This window comes from Nansenia antarctica (genome assembly GCF_963989245.1).
Source record: "Nansenia antarctica genome assembly, chromosome: 14".
Taxonomy (NCBI): Eukaryota; Metazoa; Chordata; class Actinopteri; order Argentiniformes; family Microstomatidae; genus Nansenia; species Nansenia antarctica.
Genome location: NC_137684.1, coordinates 26,540,616 through 26,564,882, shown reverse-complemented (window position 1 = coordinate 26,564,882; position 24,267 = coordinate 26,540,616). Strand labels below are relative to the sequence as shown.

Genomic DNA, 24,267 nt, shown 5'->3' with positions numbered 1-24,267 from the left:
AAAAAGAAGATATATTATATCATATATACTATATTATTTTTTTGGTTTTGTTTTCACTTTAGTATTATATTTTTTAGGATGATATATTATTATGTAGTATAGTAAGCGTCACAATAGCCTTATATTGGGAAACCTAGAATAGGGAAACTAAGGCTATAAAGAGAAACCTAGGATATAAAAAGAAACCTAGGATATAGAGGGACACCTAGGATCTAGAGGGACACCTAGGATATAAAAAGAAACCTAGGATATAAAAAGAAACCTAGGATATAAAGGGAAACCTAGGATATAAAAAGAAACCTAGGATATAAAGAGAAACCTAGGATATAAAAAGAAACCTAGGATATAAAAAGAAACCTAGGATATAGAGGGAAACCTAGGATATAAAGGGAAACCTAGGATATAAAGGGAAACCTAGGATATAAAGAGAAACCTAGGATATAAAGAGAAACCTAGGATATAAAAAGAAACCTAGGATATAGAGGGAAACCTAGGATATAAAGAGAAACCTAGGATATAAAAAGAAACCTAGGATATAGAGGGAAACCTAGGATATAAAGAGAAACCTAGGATATAAAAAGAAACCTAGGATATAGAGGGAAACCTAGGATATAAAGAGAAACCTAGGATATAGAGGGACACCTAGGATATAAAGAGAAACCTAGGATATAAAAAGAAACCTAGGATATAAAGAGAAACCTAGGATATGGAGGGAAACCTTAACATTAACAAGGCTATAAAAGGTTTTTTCGAACATTGGATTTTTGCCAATAAGTATCCAGTCACAGCACCATAAGTAGTCAATCAGAGAGAGACTGCATGTAAACATTCTTTAATTTAACAATGAAATACAGGTGCAACAAAATAGGACTTTTAAAAAAAACAGGCAAAGAACTAACATTTAAGCTTTTCTCAATGTAAACATTTCCTTCCCGCAATTTTGTCAGTAAAACTAAAATTTGACACTTAACGAGTACAGCCCAAATGGTTCCCATTATGGAGAGGAAATGAAACTGGAACAGACTGCATGGTCACATCACCGAAATGGAGACGATCAGCCATGGGATGAGCACCCGCTGACCTAGCTAGCACTCGTGTGTCAGGAACCCTAGGGAAGCTCTCCACCATTGCCTGGCAACATCCTGCAGGTGTTTTAGCCAGCTCCTATGACTAGATGTTGTTGTAACGAGTCATAGCAGTTGGCCAACACATACAATATGGAGTCAAGTAACCGTACAGGTCCTGTGTAGTGGTGTCGACCGTGCCCAACGTGGTGGGTTGAGTACTCCAGGTTTGAGACTGTTAGACGTCGCGTGTCGCACCTCAGGCCTTGATCTCGCACCTCAGGCCTTGATCTCCTTGATCTCGCACCTCAGGCCTTGATCTCCTCCTGCAGCAGGAGGAGCAGCAGGACAGGGCGCATCCCCTGACGCATTCTCTGAAATCAGCTCCTCTGTGAAGGAAGAATTGTAAAAAAGGGTTAGGGTTAGGTGCTACATCGATTTGGTACATGCTGGCATGTCTAACCCCAACCCTAATCCTAACCGTAGCACCCTAGCACCTAACCCTAACCCTAGTTTTCCCACATGTACCGTATTCCCACATGTACCGTAACATATATACCCCTATACTTTATTTTACTTATCTTTTGTTTCTTTTTATTATTACTACTCAATCTTTAAAGTTTGTAAAGCGTCTTTGAGTGTCTAGAAAAACGCTATATGTCCAATTTATTATTATTATTATTATTGTGTCCTGGCCCTCACCTGGCAGTACACATTTCCATAGGCCGTAGGTTTTCCCCACAGCCGTCTGCCACAGTCGGAGGGTCCCGTCCTCGGAGCCGCTGGCGTAGAGCTCTCCATCGGGGCTGAAGCGAACACAATGGATCGGCCCAAAGTGGCCCTTGTAGGATTCTGCACAAAGGAGATTCCTCATTGAGATTGGTCATTGCTTCTAGGGGATCTTTCGAGTGAACCGTACCTTGTCGTCCTTATAATAGATATTAAACATAGCGAACGACCAAACTGCTTAATACAAACTTCTCGTGGGAAACTATTCAAGTTATAGCAGCTATAGCAGTTGGACGTTAGGTGGACTTGCCTAGTTCCTCCTTAGTGCTGTAGTCGTATTTGTAGAGCTTGAAGTCGTCTCCGCCCGCCACAAAGAAGTCCTTATCTGGGTGGAGTGAGGCAGAGTGGATGGAGGCGGGAGCGTCCACGGTCTTGATGAGCTCAAGGCTGGAGAAAACCAGAACACACAGTTAGAACAGTGTCATATGCTTAGCCAGGCATTGTAGTTGTAGGCAGTCCAATACACTGTACCAGTGTACACATACGTCCTAAACATGACCAGACTTTCAATGAATAATCCATCAAAACAGGCCCATGCTTTACCTAGAAGACCTATTGTTAACCGTTGAAGTTTTTGTCCCCCTCTAAATTGTCTGTCTAATGATCATTGTTGTGGGTCGAATCAGTGGTGTAGTCTAGTTTTTTTCTAGTGGGTATACTGTGATTTTTCCCTGCCAGCCTCATATCGTTCATTTTGGAACACCATACAAAAATAAATCTGCGCTCCCTGTCTAACGTTATATATCTAACATTACATGGCTGATTATAAGGCTGGTCTGTGCATGATAGTGCTGCATTTTGACATAATGATTTCATGTCGCATCTCCCCCCTTTGATGGTATATGACGCTATAGTCAGTCCCAAAAGTCAAGTGTTTCGCAACACAGACGGGGTGAATTTTATGAATGAAAGTGTGAAAGCTCTGTCACAAAACACTGTTACGTATCCTCACACATTTTTAAGTGGGTATACGGAAATCCTTGGCCTTTCCTAGTGGGTATACGGCGTAGCCCTGCGTATCACGTAGACTACACCACTGGGTGGAACAGTGCTGATATCCTAAAGCTGCTGATCCTGTACCTGAGGGCGTTGTAGAAAGCGATGGTCTTGCCGTAGGTAATAACCGCAATCTCTCCATCAGGCATGTACTCCATACTGCTGACGGACGCCTCTAAGGTCAGGCTCTTCACCACCTCTGTACTGGTCCTGTCCCAAAGCCTGTCACAATCAAATCAAATCAAAACAAATCAAATCAAGTTTTATTTGTATAGCGCATTTCTCACAAGATGTGACTCATCGCGCTTCACATGATGACAGAGCCGCAAGCAGGCAAAGGTAAAAAACCTGTACACTGCAGCCAGGAAAATTCCCTTGCAGCCCTCTACTCATAGAGCGACTACTACCAGTTTGCCTACCAGCACACAGCAGTGGTCCCCAAACCCCCCCCCCCCCCCCCCCCGGAGGGCACCAGCCACCCCACACACCCAACCCGCCCCACCACCAGCGCATGTCACAATCACAAACAGCAGATTGGAAGTTCTCCAAAAGCAATCTCGTTGGGTGCAGGCTTACAAAACCATATTATACATAGAAGTACAAGTAACTCTACCAGCATTGTATAAGCCCATTACCATCATGCTACTACTCCAATCCAACAGAAGTAGGCCAACTATATACATAATTGGAGCAGAGAAACTGTGTCATAGAAATGTCAGGCGTTTTCTAGGATTTCTTCCTCCTGCGTAAAAAAAGTTGATATTCTCACCTCACTGTTTTGTCGTCTGCAGCGGACAGGATCTGTGTGTCGTTGTTACACCACAGAGCTTTCTTGATGGCACCACTGTGACCTGCGATCTCCTGAGCCTCTGCAAGACAGACAGGTGGAGACAGAGACAGACAGACACACGTGCACGCACACACACAATGAAAATAGGTTCCACACCATAACGTACATACGTTTCCTGAAGTGTCAAGAAATCAGAAGAGGATCTACTCCTGAAAAAGCTCACCCGCGTCTGGCTTGCTCAGGTCATAAATGCGCAACACCTTATCGTTTCCCGCCGTCAACAGGTGATTACTATCCTAGGAGGGTCAGAAAAGCGCAATATCATAACTTGCCAATCTTAAACAAGGCATCACATTCTAATGGTTATGTAAGGTAGATGTTTCAACCATATAATATAAGCCTTTTAGCTGATGTTTTTATCCAAAGTGACTTACATTAGTGGGACCTCTGAGTGCCTAGCCCTGTTATGCCCGAGGTAAAATTGCACATACTAGGCCATCCATCAATTGAGCCACCAAGGAATCAGTGTGCTGTGGAGCTAATATTATGGAATGACTCATCGATCTAGACATGTTTTTTGGACTGGTAACATCTGCTGCCATTTTTCCCATATATATTTGGAGGGTTGGTCGACAAAACATGCTTGTAAAAGTTTGCCGTTCAATTTTGGACAATAATATTTATCACAATACAGAGTTGAGGATGCTAGCAGTCCAAATAACTTAAATCGTAGGTATTCACGTCGGAAGCTTTAAAATCCCTTACATTTTAGGCCACACCACTCTACTGAAGTATGGAAGTCAGGTTTCCCCATAGACCCTCATTACAAATAGCTTACCGTTGGCCACCTTCTGTTATTTTTATATTTCAATAAACCTTTTCAAGAGTTTATGGTGTCGTTCTGAAAATAGTTAGCAGTCACCTGCATCAAAGTTAAAAGACGTTTGTACCCCACTGGAATACGCATTGGAAACCTCACCTCCATAACCCAGTAGAGAGGTTGATGGCAGTGAGTCATGGCAGAATACATTTGAGAGTCATGGAAGAATATTAGCTCCAGTGAGCACTTTGTGATTTCTTGGCAGCTCAGTTGATAGATTGCTGCATTAAGTATATTCATTTTTTCTAAGGTATATCCTAAGATAAGATATATAATTCTAAGATATATACTTATTGAGCCTGCACTGTTTTATGTATTTTATTGAATGTTTTCTGTCTGCCCTAACTGAGCTGTTTGACAACAAAATTTCCCCATTGGGGACAATAAAGGTTTTCAATCAATCAATCAATCAGGCCTAGCCAACGCCATGCTCTACCAAGTGAGCCACAGAGAACCATATTTCTTATTCAGAAGTATTTTTCTTCTAAATCCTTAAAAGAAGAAGAACTGCAGCCAAGATGTCCTCTTACCTGTGTGAAGTTCACAGACTTGACAATATGCTTGTGTGCCAGGGTAAGGACCTCATCCCCAGACACTGCATCCCACACTTTCCTGGGAGAGTTGGAGAAGACACAATCAGCTTTCAGAGGCCATAGCATTTAAGGTGCAGGATGATCATGATCATGATTTGGTTATGCTACATATCGACAATAACGGTTCAAATGTATTTAAAAGAACGACCTGTTCCTGGTCTGGTAAACTATTAGCCTGTTAACTGGAGTACAAGGTTCCTTCTTAAGTCAAAGGCTCCAATTCTTCATGTGCACATCATGGAATCTATTCAATTGTTTGTGATACACTTGTAGCTGTTTTGCTAAAGTCCTGTCCGGGGGATGTATCAAGTTGTCTAAGGCTAGACAAACAGGAGAAAGGCTCCTGCCCGTCTGTCTCCCACACTGGCTTACTTTACTGTGAAGGGTGGTTATAACCCCCCCCCCCCCCCCCCCCCTGTGCAATATGAGAAACTACTGTGCAATAAACCATGGGAATAGTGCTATGTGTTTACATTATTGTGTTAAGGATCATATACTGTATATAAGTTATTAGTCCATATGTTTATAAAAGTACAGTTACATGCTAACTCCCCCCGGTCTATATACCCCCCTGTGAATAGGCCACATAGTGTATATAAGTATAGAAGTTACATAATAGATACATTCTCAGATGCCTACCGATCACTTATCCCCCTATTTATGTCTATTTATGTCTCATTCTTGTTTTTTTATTATCTTAGGACTGTGTTTGTTTGTTAGCACCTAGGGTTTGCATTTAAACGTCGTTGTACCTGTTACAATGACAATAAAGATATTTCATTCATACTCACGCTGTGAAATCTGCTGCTGCGGTCGCCGCCTTGGTGGCATCCTTGTTCAGAGTCGCTCCCCAGACAGCTCCCTTATGACCTGAGAATGTTCCGATCCAGTCCCCAGTGTCTCCTTGGCGCAACATAGGTTTGCCATCTAATGACATGATGGAGTACAAACCATACATAAACAAGTGTCAGTCAGCATTAATTCAAAGACACACAAAGGCAGCACACACATGTATGTGATTGATAGAACTTAACTGTTATTATGTGAAGGTTGCTAAGGGAAAACTCACCTTTACAAGCACTTATGAGGAAGTACCCGTAGGATGTTATTCCACTGAAAGCCAAGTCCACTACAGGTCTGGTGTGTCCAGAGCAGGTCAGGGGGGTCTGTCTCATGGCCATGATCAGGCTGATTACAGAGAAATGAACTAGGGGGGAAAATGAGTCTCAAAACAAGTCTCAGAGAGGAAGACAGGGGGAGGGGGGGGGGGTTGATGACAATGTCTTAAATCTGAAACACAACAAGAGTAGGATAGTTTAGTTTAGTTTCACACCATGCTGGCTAGTGTTACCAGGATTGTCTGAATTGGTTAGCTTAGCTTAGTTAACTGTTAGCTACATACATGGTAACACATCTCATTCATACATCCATAACTCCTCATAGAGATTACAAATCATGTGGTTGGTTGGTGGTATTGTTACTACTCACAGATATCTCCAATATTGGTGTAGCCATGAATGATGACAGCTACTAACTAAACACAACAGTATTAGTGTGTCTCAGGTTAGCAGTGTGTGTGTCCAACAGGCTAGCAGCTAGCAGCGCTATTCTGCTTAGCAACGTTGCTGCTTGTCGCATCCGGAAGTAGAATCTTGGTACAGTTACACAACACTGGTCACATGTCAGCGGAAATGTCTTTTCAGACAAATTAACCAAGTACTTTCGGGTCACGGAATTACACACAAATAATAATAATAATAATAATAATAATAATACAAAATTCATTTCTTTTTTCCCTCCCTTCCTTTCTTGTTCTGTATTGTCATTGTTATGTGTTGTTAATAAAAGCAATACAAAATCTTGATCACATTTTTTTTTTTTACAAAAATCAAAAGAAAAGTTCCGAAGTAATACATATAAAAGAAACTGATGAACCTGTATGTATTCATCATTTATTAAATAAAAGGGTAGCAAAAGCTTCAGTTATGCAGTGCCCCATCATATGACACTAGATACTAATTCTACAGACTCTTCTGAGTATTTCCTCCAATACATCTACTGTGGCACATAAGATTGTTTTTGAGCTATAAGCCAATATACTGTATATTTCATATACAGTGATTTGGTAAATGGACTGACTTATATAGCGCCTTATTCCAAAGCGCTTTACAACGGCCTCTCATTCACCCATTCACACACCAATGGCGGCAACCTACCATGCAAGGCGCCGGCCCGCTCACTGGGAGCAATTTGGGGTTCCGTGTCTTGCCCAAGGACACTTCGCCACATGGCCAGCCGGGGTTCGAACCACCGATCTACCGACCTTGCGATCATTAGACACCGGCTCTCCCTCCTGCGCCTTCCTTGAGGCCAATGGTATGAGAGGACGAAAAGGCCAGAAAAAGTTGCAATTATTCAGAGCTCCATATATGGCAGCATATATTGATTCTACAGACTACTGAATATTCCACTTTTACTGTGGCGCCTAGAATGGGATATGTATCCCATGTACAGTGTATTAAAGTGTATTGTATTGGGGGCTTAGAAGGGTGTGGACAATATAGTGTTGCTGGATGTATGACACAGTGCCCCTCTAAAAGTAATGAGCACCAGCAAATTAACAAGAATAGGCCTAATACCATCAAAAATAATTATTTCTTATTTACTTTTTTAAAACACATATTAGCTAGGTGATTTTTTATTTATTTATGTATGGAATGGTTGGAATTGAGGAATTCAGTTGAGGTATGACAGACAAATTAAATTAATTAAGTTAAAACAAATACATAAAATAATAATAATAATATTACACACCTGTATTTTGAAGGCAAAATACGAATAACCGAAAGTGTTATTGTAGCTAGCGAGTCGCTAATGTGGCTGTCATGACTTGTGTCGCTTCTGTTTCCGGGTCGTTTTGCGCTCACGCGTTGTTGATGTTGCGCAATAATCGTACATCTGAATGATGCTCTTAGAAAAGAACCAGTGCTGCAACTATTGGACACAATTACCATCACGATTCGTTCACAAATGAACTGCATTGCACTACTGTAGAATATTGAGTTATGCAGCGAAGGCAAAAACGCGAGATGGATTACATTTCCTGATTCATTTCAAAGAGTAGGCCTACGCATTTAGTCCCTTTTTGAGATTGAAGTAGGATTGCAGTAAGAGCTTTTAAGATGACATGAAGCTGATTATTGTGACTGCTCTGAAACTGTGCTATGGTAGCACTAGAAAACAAGATGTTCTTAAAATATGTTACCTACACCTTAAATTGCCCCTGCAAATATGCCATGCCCCCACTATCTTAGGACAAATAGCACAACTAGTAAGACAGTGGCCAAGCCCCATAAATTAAGAGGGCCTTACATTTTAAAATCAACCTCTTTACTACCGTAACTTTATTTCCCACTTAATGTTTAAATACCAAAGCCGACCCCCTTAATTTCAGTTGCATGTCAGACCCCTTATTTATTCATTTAAGTACATAAGGGATACAGAGAGCTTGCCCTTAATTGCAATGTCTTATACAGTGCCCTGTGTAAGTAATGGGGCAGTGAAACATCAAATAATTACTATGAGGTTAAAGTAGATTCTCAGCTTTAAAAGCATCTTCAATGGAGATTTGACATTGATATGTGATTTAGTCCAGGAATGGGCTTAAGCCCCATGTCTGTGAAACCGGCCCATTATGTCGTCGTAGAACAAAGAAATGACGTAGAACAAATATTTCTAAAAACAATTAGAAACACTTTTATTTGTAGAAAACAAATAGAATACAAAAACAGAATACAAAAAAAAGCCCAGCGATCCTGAGGTGTTTCATTCAAGTATAGCAAATTGATGTGTGGGGAAATGTATTTCATTTATTATTTAAATAAAGTAATACAAAATACTTTTAAATAATTTAAATGTGTTTTGTGTATGGAGATCACCTTTCAAAATATGTACAATAGGCTAGGTGCACAATCTCCACTACTTCCTGAAAGGCACCTTGCATGAACATATCCTGTCTCACTCTATTGGTTTAATTGATTAATCAGCTGTGCACTGTGTTCCAACAGTTTACCGCACAGCTGATTAATCAATTAAACCAATAGAGTGAGACAGGATATGTTCAAGCAAGGTGCCTTTCAGGAAGTAGTGGAGATCGTGCACCTAGCCTATTAAGACTAAGGCTGGTGTGTGTGGACAGTGGTACAGTGGAAACAGTCTAACTTGAGGTGAGGAGGTCACATAGGCCACATGAGGTAGAGGTCATTTCCTGGGGTCACGCTGGGGTCAAACCACCTCACACAGACACGTCAGCCCGGCAGATAGGGCAGGTAGCGTTTTCCTGTGAGACAATCAGGTGTGTTGATAAAAAGACTCATTAGTGTTAACCGACATCTAGGATGTAGGTATGAACAAGTGTCAGATAGTAATTGTGTTTAATGCATGCCTCTAAAAGGGTCTGCGTTGAAAAACGTCATGCTGCTACCCAAAATACTAAATACGCCCCTACCTTTAACCAGCGGTCGATACACTTGACATGGTAGTCGTGGAGACACGGGAGCATCCTCAGCTGTTCCCCTGCTGTGTAGTCTGAGAAACAGATCTGGCACCTGGACACAGAGGGAAACATCAATGGAATGAGCTTCCCACGGTTGTCAGAACTGCAGTCACTACCCATCTTCCGTCGGAGACTGAAGACCCATATCTTCAGGTTACACCTTAACTGCTCCTCCTGAGACATCCACTACCCCCCAACAATGCGTCTCCTGAGACACCCGCTTTTCCCCTTTACTGTGTCCCCTATGACTTCTACTGCCCCCCTTGTACTGTCTCTCTGTTCTCCATTGTCAATATATTAAAAAAAAATAAAAAAATAAAAACGTTTCCTTCTATCACTGAGACTGCCAATGGCCCCGGGCCTGAGCTAGATTACTCTTCCTGCTACGACTGGTGGATTGATGATTCACTTGCTTAGTCAAATGTATTGATTGTAAGTCGCTTTGGAATAAGGCGTCTGCTAAATGGCAAAAATGTAAATGTAAACATCACCACTGGATGACAATAATACTAGAGAATAGTCTACAACTGTTATATGCAATGGTATAGTCGTAAATGCATGTACCGGTACACTAATATCCCATATCCCTGTTCTGAGGACGGAAGCATCAGAAGGTGAACTGTCTGATTTGCAAAAGGTGCAACACCTCATGCTCCCATCACACCCACCACGGGTCCTTGACATCTTTGAATGTTTGTGAATTTGAGAAAAAATAAATCAAAGTCTATTTTCAAGTTTTTGAAAATAGACATGGTCATTGAAAGTGCTTGAATTCCCCTCTCTTTGTCTCTCTCTATAAAATAAGTCTGTATTGCTTAACTACACATATTTCACAATATATTGTTTTTCTGTGCTGTGGTAGAGAAGGCAAGAGACCATCTAGTGTTCACACATTCAAGCCTCTCTTTTTAATTGTTGTCTGTGAGCGGATAGTTCGTATTATCTAAATTCTCATCTACATCTGTCTCAAACTATGCCGTGTTGGGCCCTTGAATTTGAGAGAATTGAGTCTTGAAAGTCCTTGAAAGGTGCTTGAATTTGATGTTTCAGAAGGTGTGGGAACCCTGAAACAAGTTTTCAGAACATTGCTCCCTGCTGAGAGAGAATGCGTCGCTTACTGGGTTCTGTTGAACATCATAGTACAATGCCAAGCAAACAACATTTGATCTGTTCCACCACCAGCACACCTGATTCAACTAATCGAATACAAATCATAATTGCTTTGCACTTGATTAGTTGAATCAGGTGTGCTGGTGGTGGAACAGATCAAATATGTGGAACGGCTGGTGGTCCCCGAGGAGAGGTTTGAAAACCACTGCTCTAGAGTAGGAGTTAATGGGGAATATGGAGTAAAATGCCATTGGTGACTTACTGTGTCTTTCCTGCACAGTGTGCACTGTCAAAGGCTTTGGTAGGCAGCCTGTCAATCTCCCTCTTACTCAGGGTGTTCTTAGCCCCGACTGTCCCCTGACCCTCCTCAAAGGCCAGAAGAGCCTGAAAGACACGCAAGAAGACACATACAGTACACACATATTTATTAGAAAAGCTAAAGACACAAAGAATAGTAAATAGGGATGTAGCTCAGTCAACGCTAAGCCTTCACAGCAACATGTGTGACCTCTATCCTTACACGGGTCGCCTCTACCTATTAGTTAAGCAGAGTCGGAAATGAATGTTTATCGGAATTAATGTTTCAGTACAATTTAAATGATCGCTTTCTTTTTTTTAATGTAACATAATTAGAGGTGAACATGTGATGAACATATATGTACAGTGGGTTCGGAAAGTATTCAGACCCCCTTACGTTTTTCACACTGACATATTGCAGCCATTTTCTAAAATCAATTAATTTAATTTCTTTCCTCGTTCATGCACACACAGCACCCAATAGTCAGAAAAACACAGACTTGTAGACATTTTTGCAGATTTATTACAAAATAAACACTGAAATATCACATGGCCATAAGTATTCAGACCCTTTGCTCAGTATTTAGTAGAAGCACCTTTTTGAGCCAATACAGCCACGAGTCTTCTTGGGAATGATCCAACAAGTTTTTCACACCTGGATTTGGGGATCTTTTGCCATTCCTCCTTGCAGATCCTCTCCAGTTCTGTCAGGTTGGATGGTGAACGTTGGTGGACAGCCATCTTCAGGTCTCTCCAGAGATGCTCAATTGGATTTAAGTCAGGACTCTGGCTCGGCCATTCAAGAACATTCACAGAGTTGTTCTGAAACCACTCCTTCGTTATTTTAGCTGTGTGCTTGGGATCATTGTCTTGTTGGAAGGTGAACCTCCGGCCCATTCTGAGGTCGTGAACACTCTGGAAAAGGTTTTTGTCCAGGATATCAATGTACTTGGCTGCATTCATCTTTCCTTCAATTGCAACCAGTCGTCCTGTCCCTGCAGCTGAAAAACACCCCCACAGCATGATGCTGCCACCACCATGCTTCACTGTAGGGATGGTATTAGGCAGGTGATGAGCAGTGCCAGGTGACACATACCGCTTAGAATTAAGACCAAAAAGTTCGATTTTGGTCTCATCAGACCAGAGAATTTTATTTCTCAGAGTCTGGGAGTCCTTCAGGTGTTTTTTGGCAAACTCGATGCGGGCTTTCATGTGTTTTGCACTGAGGAGAGGCTTCCGTCGGGCCACTCTGCCATAAAGCCCGGACTGGTGGAGGGCTGCAGAGATGGTTGTCTTTCTAGAACGTTGTCCCATCTCCCTGCTGCATCTCTGGAGCTCAGCCAGAGTGATCTTTGGGTTCTTCTTTACCTCTCTCACCAAGGCTCTTCTCCCCCGGATGCTCAGTTTGCCCGGACGGCCAGTTCGAGGAACAGTCCTGGTCGTCCCAAACTTCTTCCATTTAAGGATTATGGAGGCCACTGTGCTCTTAGGAACCTTAAGTGCAACAGCATTTTTTTTGTAGCCTTGGCCAGATCTGTGCCTTGCCACAATTCTGTCTCTCAGCTCTTCAGTCAGTTCCTTCGACCTCATGATTCTCATTTGCTCTGACTTTACACTGTGAGCTGTAAGGTCTTCTATTGACAGGTGTGTGCTTTTCCCAATCAAGTCCAATCAATATAATTAAGCACAGCTGGACTCCAAGGAAGGTGTAGGCCCATCTCAAGGATGATCAGAAGAATTGGACAGCACCTGAGTTAAATATAAGTGTCACAGCAAAGGGTCTGAATACTTATGGCCATGTGATATTTCAGTGTTTATTTTGTAATAAATCTGCAAAAATGTCTACAAGTCTGTGTTTTTCTGACAATATTGGGTGCTGTGTGTGCATGAACGAGGAAAAAAATGAAATTAATTGATTTTAGCAAATGGCTGCAATATGACAAAGAGTGAAAGATTTAAGGGGGTCTGAATACTTTCCGAACCCACTGTATATGACGAGTAAGATGCAATGGATTCAGACCCCAGGAAGACTAACAGGGATCCTGTTGTGGATTTAATTGATTCTTAATAGATTTAGTAAAACGTATAAAGCACAAAGAGCTTAGATCAATTGTCTCCAAAGAGGCCTTTTATTAAGCAAAGTCACATGAGCGCAGAGAGAAACGAGCAGACCAATAAGCAAGAAGCAAAAGCCAAAAAGCCAAAAGCCCCCAACGATGGGTGGGACTCATATTTATAGAACTGTCCTTGGTCATGAGGTCACTATTCTTGGGAACCGATCATATTATACAAATCTGTGATTACACAAGTTATGGGCCCTCCTGTCCATAGTCAGAATTATTCACTGCGCCACAGGTCATGGTCCATCCCTTTCAGGAAGGAAATGGGCCTTCCTTGAGTGCTAGACTCGCCAAAATGTAGAGAGACTTACATTTCTCAGTATAAAATGATATAAAACTACAACAATTCTTTTAATAAAGAAATAACTACCGTAAGTGGGTTCAGGCGTACCTCGTAGTTCTCTCCCTGGCTGTCGTCAAACAGGTCATAGGGTTGGGGGTTCCTACGACGAGGAGCACGGGAGCGACCTCTTCCTCGACCTCTTCGACCTCTTCCTCTGCTCAGATCTAAACACACGTACACACTCTTAGCATACATGTACACACACATACACACACTCTTAGCATACATGTACACACACTCTTAGCATACATGTACACACACACTTAGCATACACATACACACTTAGCATACACGTACACACACTCTTGGCATACACGTACACTAGGGCTGCACGATTAATCGATTTTAAATCGAAATCGCGATTTGAGAACAGTCGCTACATCCAGAGGCAACACCACAAACCTGTATCAGCACTTGAAAAAGTACCACAGGCAGCTCTATGACGAGTGTACGGTCAGAAACGGAGAGTTAAGTGAAAGTCCCGTAGCCCAGTCTAACGTTAAGCAACCTAGTGTTTTAGAGTCGTTTGCGTCTGTTACGCCGTATGAAAAGGGCTCACGAAGGCACCGTGAAATAACCAATTCCATCACGCACTACCTCGCTAAAGACATGGTGTCTATTAACACTGTGAGCAACGACGGGTTTAAAAAACTCATCCAAACGCTGGATAAAGATATGCGGTTCCTCCCGCACGTACTTTAGCCATGTGGCCATCCCAGAAACGTACTTTAGCCATGTGGCCATCCCAGAAACGTATGCGGAATGTAGGAAGATACTTGAGATGGAGCTGAAAAATGTAGAGTACTATGCAACAACAACAACCGATCTGTCGGGCAGGACGACCGAGCCGTATCTCAGTCTCACCGTGCACTTTATACATTACGACTTTGAGTTGAAGAGTTGCCTGCAAACGGTATACTGTCCTGCTTTATCTATTTCAATGTTTACAGAAAGGACCTATTATTCTTTACTGGACATTTTTATTATCACTTTATTTAACTTGATTGCAGTATGTGCAATATTTAGATGCTGCTCCTGAGCCATAATTGAGTAACCTTGTTTGTAGAAAGGTCCTATTTTATTTTCATATTGGAATTGTTAAAACATTTGGACACTTGTTGAGAGAAACAAAATCACAGCTGTTTAAAAAACCCATAAAATAAATATGTTGTTCCAATTCATATCTTTTAAGTTCTCATCCTTGCATTAGAATTAGAGCAGTTAACAGTTTGATGGTATCATGTGGTAATGCTCTCTGAAATTAGTCCATGATAGACAGATTCATCCAATGCAAAGTATTTTTGAAAGTGCCCGCCCTTTTCCAAACAGCTTCCAATTAAGCTTTCTGTTTGTGTATGGTATGATGCAGCAATGATGACAGAGACGTGTATCAAGTTCAGCCATGTAATATCAAAGTGGAGGGAACAAGCACCTACACACGGGTCATGCAGAAACAACCAAACAAGTCGATAGCCGATGGCATCGATCTAAGTAGACCCGTAACATCCTCCTTTTCCAAGTGAACACAAACACCTTAGAACTTAGTGCAAAAGTAATCTAGTGCAAAAATAACAAAAGTTTGTTCTTATAAAATGTAACAACAGTCTCTGTTAACTTCTGTATTCTCTGTGTCTTTCCTTTTTTCCCTTTTTATTTTATGGCAACAGCCCTATATAGTTTAGGTTACAAATTGAGTCTCACAGGTGGCTTAGACAGCCGTCCAGCCCTAGTGTATGCGCGTCCCTCAAATGGTGCTGTGCCAATTGGACTAGGTGAGGTCCTAGGTGTGAACCTGACCGGGCTCGACTCGGCCACAGTTGGGGGAGCCTCTGCAGCGGTACTCTCTGGCACAGGGTCATTCTCTTCGTAGGTCGGAGTAGCAGTCGGCTCGGCTACTCTGAGGTCCACCCTGTTGCGTCGATAGAGGGAGCCGTCGACATCCACCAGGTACGATCTCGGTGCAACCCTGCGGAGGCAGGTCCCAGCCCTCCAGATGCCAGTGTTGTCACTAGGCAGAGGCTTCATTCGGACGGTTTCCCCGACTGCCAGCTCCGGCAGGTCCCGGGCGGACCGGTCATAGAAAGACTTGGCAAGCTGCCTCCTGTGGCGCAGCTTTTCAGTGATTCCTACCACAACGACTGGTTCCAGCAGCTTGTTTGTCACTGGAATAGAGGTCTTCAGCCGACGAGACATGAGACGTTGTGCCGGGCTGCTGTTCATGCTTTCGGTGGGAGTATTTCTCCAGTGTAGTATGGCCTTCCAGGGGTCGTCACTGTCACGCATAGCCTTGCGCAGCAGATTCTTTGCAATCTTGACGGCCGACTCTGCCTTGCCGTTTGCTTTCGGGTGCCTTGGAGAGGAGGTCACATGCTCAAACTCCCATTCAGAGGCAAAACGTGAGAACTGAGAGGTAAATTGTGGGCCATTGTCGGTGATGACCATCTCTGGCTGGCCATGCCGAGCGAACTGTGCCTTACATCGCTTGATGACTGTCTCTGCAGATAAGTCAGGGAGGAGCTCAACTTCCCAAAAGTCAGAATAGTGGTCGACTATAATAAGATAGTCCTTCTGCCTATGACTGAACAGGTCCATGCTCAGAATTTGCCACGGCCTGGTGGGCAGTTCATGTGAGAGCATGGTCTCCTTTTGCTGTTTGTGAGCATACTCATTGCAGGTTGAGCAGGTGCCCACAAAATCCTTTATCTCTGCCTGCATGTTCGGCCAGTACAATGTCTCTCGATCAAGTTCAGCCATGTAATATCAAAGTGGAGGGAACAAGCACCTACACACGGGTCGTGCAGAAACAACCAAACAAGTCGATAGCCGATGGCATCGATCTAAGTAGACCCGTAACACTTTCCTAGATGGTTGTGTGAAACAAACCATCTGAAACAGGTTAGTAATGCTCCATCACATCTATTACACAGTGAATCTTAAACTGAAGCTTGACTTTAAAGCAACCCAACGTAAGTTTCATGTAAGTTCTTTCACTCGTAACTCGGGCTGTGGGGCTGCTAGAGACGGGAGCCAATGTGTGCTCCTAAGTCCCCTGAAGACGTACAAACAAACTGCACGTTGATACGACCTTCCTAGCCGGAGATATGGCCGCACTTTACAAAAACTTCTTTAAAAAAATAATAATCGCAAATTAAATCGCAATCGCAATATCTGTCAGAATAATCGCAATTAGATTTTTTTGCCCAAATCGTGCAGCCCTAACGTACACACACTCTTAGCATACATGTACACACACTCTTAGCATACACGTACACACACATGTACACACACTCTTAGCATACACATACACACGTACACACACGTACACACACTCTTAGCATACATGTACACACACTCTTAGCATACACGTACACACACATGTACACACACTCTTAGCATACATGTACACACACTCTTAGCATACATGTACACACACGCTTAGCATACATGTACACACACTCTTAGCATACATGTACACACACGCTTAGCATACACAGGGTTCCCACACCTTCTGAAACATCAAATTCAAGCACCTTTCAAGACTCAATTCCCTCAAATTCAAGGACCCAACACGGCATAGTTTGAGACAGAACTAGTTGACGAGCTAAGATTTTTTTTTTTATATATATATATATATATTTTTTTTTAAAAGGTAGAGAGAGAGAGAGGGGAATTCAAGCACTTTCAATGACCCATGTCTATTTTCAAAAACTTTTAAGGCCTTCATTTATTTTTCTCAAATTCACAAACTTTCAAGGATTTCAAGGACCCGTGGGAACCCTGCAAAGGGATAGGTAGGCGTGTCAAAGGGATAGGTAGGCGTGTCAAAGGGATAGGTAGGCGTGTCAAAGGTAGGTGTGACAACCACATGCTTGATGTTCAGACATACCTCCTCTAGACAGCGCTTCGTCTAGTCCTGACAGCGCTTCGTCTAGTCCTGACAGCGCCAAATAGGGGTCAGCCGAACCTAGGGATGGCATCCAGCTCATCATCTCTAGGTTCGTCCCTAGGTAGATGTCATGCTGAGGAGGGGGTGACAGCAACAGCACAGCAATCAGACAAACGGGTTCACCCACATTTACATTTTTAAAATGTTATACGAAGCGACTTACAACACGTACAATTTGTCAAGTAAAGTGAATCATCTATACATTGGTCATAAATAGTGTATCCTATTTAGAATTCGGCATGAAGACAAAGCTCTGAAACTCACTGGATAGTGGTGGTGGTGGTAGTGGGGGGTGGTGTCTGGGGGCATGGCTTCCTGTCTCCTTCTCTCCAGCTGCAGTTGCTCCTCGCGGTCAAACTGCTCCTGGGGTAGAGAATGTGGAAGGTTAGGGTTATGGGGTAGAGAATGTGGAAGGTTAGGGTTATGGGGTAGAGAATGTGGAAGGTTAGGGTTATGGGGTAGAGAATGTGGAAGGTTAGGGTTATGGGGTAGAGAATGTGGAGGGTTATGAGGTAGAGAATGTGGAAGGTTAGGGTTATGGGGTAGAGAATGTGGAGGGTTATGAGGTAGAGAATGTGGAGGGTTATGAGGTAGAGAATGTGGAAGGTTAGGGTTATGGGGTAGAGAATGTGGAAGGTTAGGGTTATGAGGTAGAGAATGTGGAAGGTTATGGTTATGGGGTAGAGAATGTGGAAGGTTAGGGTTATGGGGTAGAGAATGTGGAAGGTTAGGGTTATGGGGTAGAGAATGTGGAAGATTAGGGTTATGGGGTAGAGAATGTGGAAGGTTAGGGTTATGGGGTAGAGAATGTGGAGGATTATGAGGTAGAGAATGTGGAAGGTTAGGGTTATGGGGTAGAGAATGTGGAAGGTTAGGGTTATGGGGTAGAGAATGTGGAAGGTTAGGGTTATGAGGTAGAGAATGTGGAAGGTTTGGGTTATGGGGTAGAGAATGTGGAAGGTTAGGGTTATGGGGTAGAGAATGTGGAAGGTTAGGGTTATGGGGTAGAGAATGTGGAAGGTTAGGGCTATGAGGTAGAGAATGTGGAAGGTTAGGGTTATGGGGTAGAGAATGTGGAAGGTTATGGTTATGGGGTAGAGAATGTGGAAGGTTAGGGTTATGGGGTAGAGAATGTGGAAGGTTAGGGCTATGAGGTAGAGAATGTGGAAGGTTAGGGTTATGGGGTAGAGAATGTGGAATGTTAGGGTTATGGGGTAGAGAATGTGGAAGGTTATGGTTATGGGGTAGAGAATGTGGAGGGTTATGGGGTAGAGAATGTGGAGGGTTAGGGTTATGGGGTAGAGAATGTGGAGGGTTATGAGGTAGAGAATGTGGAAGGTTAGGGTTATGGGGTAGAGAATGTGGAGGGTTAGGGTTATGGGATAGAGAATGTGGAGGGTTATGAGGTAGAGAATGTGGAAGGTTAGGGTTATGGGGTAGAGAATGTGGAAGGTTAGGGTTATGAGGTAGAGAATGTGGAAGGTTATGGTTATGAGGTAGAGAATGTGGGAGGTTAGGGTTATGGGGTAGAGAATGTGGAAGGTTAGGGTTATGGGGTAGAGAATGTGGAAGGTTAGGGTTATGGGGTAGAGAATGTGGAGGATTATGAGGTAGAGAATGTGGAAGGTTAGGGTTATGGGGTAGAGAATGTGGAAGGTTAGGGTTATGGGGTAGAGAATGTGGAAGGTTAGGGTTATGGGGTAGAGAATGTGGAAGGTTAGGGTTATGGGGTAGAGAATGTGGAAGGTTAGGGTTATGGGGTAGAGAATGTGGAAGGTTAGGGTTATGGGGTAGAGAATGTGGAAGGTTAGGGTTATGGGGTAGAGAATGTGGAAGGTTAGGGTTATGAGGTAGAGAATGTGGAGGGTTATGGTTATGGGGTAGAGAATGTGGAAGGTTAGGGTTATGAGGTAGAGAATGTGGAAGGTTAGGGTTATGAGGTAGAGAATGTGGAAGGTTAGGGTTATGGGGTAGAGAATGTGGAAGGTTAGGGTTATGAGGTAGAGAATGTGGAGGGTTAGGGTTATGGGGTAGAGAATGTGGAGGGTTATGGGGTAGAGAATGTGGAAGGTTATGGGGTAGAGAATGTGGAAGGTTAGGGTTATGGGGTAGAGAATGTGGAAGGTTAGGGTTATGAGGTAGAGAATGTGGAAGGTTAGGGTTATGAGGTAGAGAATGTGGAAGGTTAGGGTTATGAGGTAGAGAATGTGGAATGTTATGGTTATGAGGTAGAGAATGTGGAAGGTTAGGGTTATGAGGTAGAGAATGTGGGAGGTTATGGTTATGAGGTAGAGAATGTGGAAGGTTAGGGTTATGTCCTGATGGCTGTAGGGAAAAAGCTGTTGGTGAAGTGAGGGGAGAAGCAGGATGTGAGGGGTCAGAGATGATCTTATATATGTATGTATATGTATGTGTATGTATGTGTATGTGTATGTGTATGTGTATGTATATGTATATGTATGTGTATGTATGTGGTGCCACGTGAGAAGTCATCCCTACCTGGAGACTGCGAGCCATCGCCTCATCTTCTTCCACCTGCACGGAGCGGACCATGGCCTGGACGAGGAAGTCATCGTCGTCGTCGTCGTCACTGATGACTATCCCCTCGTATCTGTGCAGCGTCTGCTCTGCTGTGAAGAAACAAGAAAACAATCAATCAGACTGACGAATCTTCTTGTCGGTAACGATGGAATGAATCAATCTATGGAGGATTTTCGTGATCTTAAAATGTGTTGCGTCATCTTTTGTAGATCGGAGTGTGCAGCATACACGAATTAACAAGTGACGGATATCCAACACGGGGTCGTAACGATTACTCTAAAGACTTTATTAACCAAATAGCAGAATTAGTTAACGTGTTCTCTTCAGCAGAGTACAAGCGTTGATTAGACACTCACTCTTAACACAGGCAGGTTAAATACTTGTTCATGGCATCACAGATGTTGCGTCATAAATTAGCTCACATTCCCCTGACCGTCTCTGGCGCCTACGACCCCAAGGCCGTAGCTGGATAATCTCAACTCCTGAGAGATAACACCCCCGAAAATGCCCCTTTGTTTTGTCAGCTGCTAACAGAGGATACCAAAGTACCTGCTGACCTAACTGTGACCTGGCCTGATACCACGACTATGAAGGATATATGGTCAGAAAACGCCACTAAGACCTAACAAGACACGCACCACAGGGGAGATCAGATCTACTACAATACTATTACTATAATGAGGAATCACAATGTCTGCCTTTTAGTTTGATACTTGCAGGTGCACCTTTTTCTTTAGATATCGTAAATCCAAACTTTTACGTACGGTTTCCACATTTCCTCCTCCCTTCTTTCCCTAATTGCGAGTCACAATTTCGCATAAAAGATCTGAAAACCTGCATCACTACATTGAGAGCTTTGCCGTTTCAAAAAAGGCATATTTGAAATGCTATTTACATATAGGCCTAATATAAAGGTTTGGTTAAAAAGAAACATGTACCCAATTTATCTTTTAATGTTTTTGTTAGCATATAAATTGTAGTCTAGCTGGATCGAATTGAACAGATCACTCTGGAGTCTGTGCTTTCGCTCTTACCGTTAGAGAAGGGGAGTTCTCCGCCAGAAGTTAACCTGTCCTTCTCTGAACCTGAGTCTGTGTTGGTGCCAGTCGAGGCACACGCCGAATAAGACGAGCTGGACTTGGTAGAGACCGCTTGGTAACGTCCGCTTGGTAACGTCTGCTTCCTCCCGCTTGGTAACGTCTGCTTCCTCCCTCTACTGCGACTAGAGGGCGCTGGTGGTCCCACCGTGGACACTGGTTCCTGAGCGTGTGTGTTACAGGAAAACCTTTCCCCGGCTGTCACTTCCTGTGAGGGTGCTGGGGGTGGTGCGCCGAGGGAGGAGGAAGGTGTAGAGACCTTCCTCCTCCTTCCTATGAGAGACGAAGCTGGAACAAATCCGTTGGTCCCCCAGGAGGTGCCAGGCCTGGTTTCTCCTCTCATGCTGGTGGCGGGGACCGAGAGCTTCCTGCGTTTGGACCTCTGGTGGGAGTTGGGGGTCGGCGGGCGCAGTGGAGAAGTCTGGGATTAAAGATGAAGAACAAGGGCTGTTCAGCACTCAAGTTGAGGGGGGATGAGGAGGGTATGGCATCCCCCCCCCCCCCCCCCCCGACATAAATACTGTCAAAATCATCCCCTTTCTAAAACTGCCACCCCCCCCTTTCCATCCCTTATGTCATTTTATCAATGAACGTGGTATTACAAAAATATTTTTGCACTAATTGTCCTCTGCATTTGACCCTAACTATGTAAGAGCAGTGGTGCCATGGTAGCCCGGCGGGGACCGACTCCAATTCTGTTGCGTAAAACGATGCTAAGGAAAAACCTCAAACTATAATTGTGAGGAGAACTGAGCTGATCTTAAGTGAAGTGAGTATGATGAGTTGGGTTAATACTAGGGGTTTCCATTCCACCAAGGTTATTAACACTAGAACAGCCGTGCGTTTTTACCTACTAAAAGAGCCCCCTCTTTAGAATGGGAATCTGCTATTTACACACAACAACCACTAGTTGGCCGCTTGTAAATTGGCCTGCTTCCTACACAGAAAAACTGCAAAATAGCTTTATATTAGCTTATCCTGAAGATATTTTGAAAATGTAAGGATACTGTAAGTAAGTAAGTAAGTTAAAGTAAGTAAGTAAAGGATGAAACACAATAAAACATAATACAAGAGCAAAAGCCACAGCAGGTTAAAACAGGCAAACAAGTGTAAATAAAGTAACAGACAACAGGTCTGGTACTGGGTGGTAGAACGCACATATCTAGGAAAAGTAATGAAAGCAGGGTCCTGAAATTTGGTCGAGTGCAAAGATATAACACTTTTCTTTACTCACAGTAAATATAGTTGTTCTAGTGTTAAACTTACCGTCCCAAAGTCCCCATGGTTACATCTTCTCCTCCTGAGGCACAGAGGGCTGCAGAGAAAAACACAAGTCATGATGACAATGCACAAAATATGGAAGCAATTTACCAAGAGGGGAAGGAAGGGGGTTGTGGACTCATTTACCACTGGTACAGGGTTGTGTGTCGGGAAATTGTGCCGGAAAACCCTGTACAGTGGTAAATGAGTCCACAACCCCCGCCCTCGAATGGTACATTGCTTTTCTACAACAGCCACCACATAATACATATAAAAAGTAAATACACAGTTGTAACACTAAATTCGTGTAATCATTAATCATTTCAGAATATATACATATATCCTTCCGCCACAGAATATAGTCCCATAAACAAGATCAACCATTGCATTGTAGGTCAGCACAGGTGTTCTTAATCAGATTGATTGGGAGGCGCATTGATACTGGAAATGCGGCCCGAACAGTGTTGTTGTTGGGGTATTTACCACTGTTGCTAGCCAATCAGAATCCAGTATCCAAACATGCTGTTGTAGAAATGCCACACTATCTATGCCACGCTCTGATCCTGTACTAGTCAGTAAAGCAGTGGCTGGTTGAACCACAGGACATGTCAGCTGTATCATGTAGTGTGATCAGATCAGGGTGTACCTCTGCCTAGAGGTGTAAGAACAGGGGTGTAGTTGTACAATGTCCCAAGACACAATGTTAGCCTATAATCCTAACTTTGCCATAAAGACAACCTACAGTAAAGTTAGGGTACCTTGGTGTCTCGGGGATGATGGTGGTACGAGACTCGTCAAGGTCGCTCATTAGAAAGGCGTGGTCCAGGAGACCAGGGGTCTCTGGGTCATTATGAATGGGGCTGCTGGGCTCCAGATCCTCCTGCGACAGTGTGCTGCTATCCATGGTCAGATCCAGTGGGCTGCTGCTATCCATGGCCACGGTGGAGACATGAGTGTCTTACTGGCTGTCTGTGACTCTCTTTCGTCCACACATGGTCAAACCTCAAACCTACACCAAGGCAGACAAAAAGACACCAAGACAGCTGTTCATGGATTTGCGACAAGCGACAACATCATTTCAGTCAGAACCAAGGAAGCAGGTTGAGCTAACGCAGACCGTGGTTGGTGTAGACAGCACTGGCATAGATAGTCCTGCGCTTCGCTAAGCTAACCTACGCATTTTAACGTCAATCATTGTAATGTTGAATAAATAACTGTCTAGACTGTCATGGAATCGTTCATGTTCAAACAATAACACACGACACCAAATATTCTGTGGGGGACAGACAGTACTGGCAGCATGCACCTCATAACTTGGGGTACCCTCAAAATGGTACACCCTCAGCAAAATGTCAGTAACCTCCTCTAACGAGACCCTCACACAAGTACAACTTAGCACTACTGAGTTGATACCAACGAAACAAACCAACTAGTCTGCGACAGGGTAACAACTGACCAGGGCTATGAGCTAGCAGTTTACTTTAGAGGGCTAAGACTATGTCGTGTTCGTTGTCATTTGTTTTTTGGGGGTAAGTAAGTAGACCCACCTGACTGTAGGAGAAAGGTACACAAACCCCCGCACACACACACGTTATATCTGACTGTGAAATCCGAGTGTGTCAAGAAGAAGGTCTTGTGTTGGAATTCTTTGTTTGAAATCCCAACGTATCTTTGGTTAAACCACCTAGCTACCGGTAAGTTGATTATGATTTGGCTAAGCTGGCTAAATATGCAATGCCACAGTCTTGGCTAGTTTACTATTAGCAGCGAAACACACGACCCTCAGAAACTAAACACGTAATACAGCACTTACAGTTTGTTATGATTCAGTCTTCAGTTCATTGAGATAACCCGACCAGAACCAGTACTGCTGCGTCAAACTGCGT

General features: G+C 43.3%; 2 protein-coding genes across 3 annotated transcripts; both read right to left on the bottom strand.

Moving 5' to 3' along the window:
* Positions 1-859: 859 nt before the first annotated feature.
* Positions 860-7,468, bottom strand: LOC308170247 (serine-threonine kinase receptor-associated protein-like). The gene is made up of 11 exons (XM_080545016.1): positions 7,329-7,468; positions 6,601-6,763; positions 6,182-6,402; positions 5,904-6,039; positions 5,050-5,131; positions 3,863-3,935; positions 3,619-3,718; positions 2,934-3,071; positions 2,104-2,240; positions 1,767-1,916; positions 860-1,453 (listed from the first exon to the last, which is right to left on the bottom strand). Exons 3-11 carry the CDS (start codon positions 6,291-6,293, stop codon positions 1,344-1,346), a joined length of 1,038 nt encoding a protein of 345 aa, XP_080401142.1. The 5' UTR covers positions 6,294-6,402; positions 6,601-6,763; positions 7,329-7,468; the 3' UTR covers positions 860-1,343.
* Positions 7,469-9,231: 1,763 nt separating this feature from the next.
* Positions 9,232-24,256, bottom strand: LOC308170517 (uncharacterized protein). Of its 2 annotated transcripts, none has more exons than XM_080545309.1 (11): positions 24,195-24,256; positions 23,140-23,390; positions 22,388-22,436; positions 21,059-21,542; positions 19,983-20,110; positions 17,748-17,846; positions 17,424-17,556; positions 13,586-13,701; positions 11,040-11,161; positions 9,620-9,719; positions 9,232-9,451 (listed from the first exon to the last, which is right to left on the bottom strand). In XM_080545309.1, the coding sequence occupies exons 2-11, from the start codon at positions 23,313-23,315 to the stop codon at positions 9,407-9,409; spliced, it is 1,452 nt and encodes a 483-aa protein (XP_080401435.1). In that variant the 5' UTR covers positions 23,316-23,390; positions 24,195-24,256; the 3' UTR covers positions 9,232-9,406. The 2 variants fall into 2 exon arrangements, with proteins under 2 accessions (XP_080401435.1, XP_080401436.1); XM_080545310.1 differs by lacking the exon at positions 24,195-24,256 and adding an exon at positions 23,929-23,950.
* Positions 24,257-24,267: the final 11 nt, after the last annotated feature.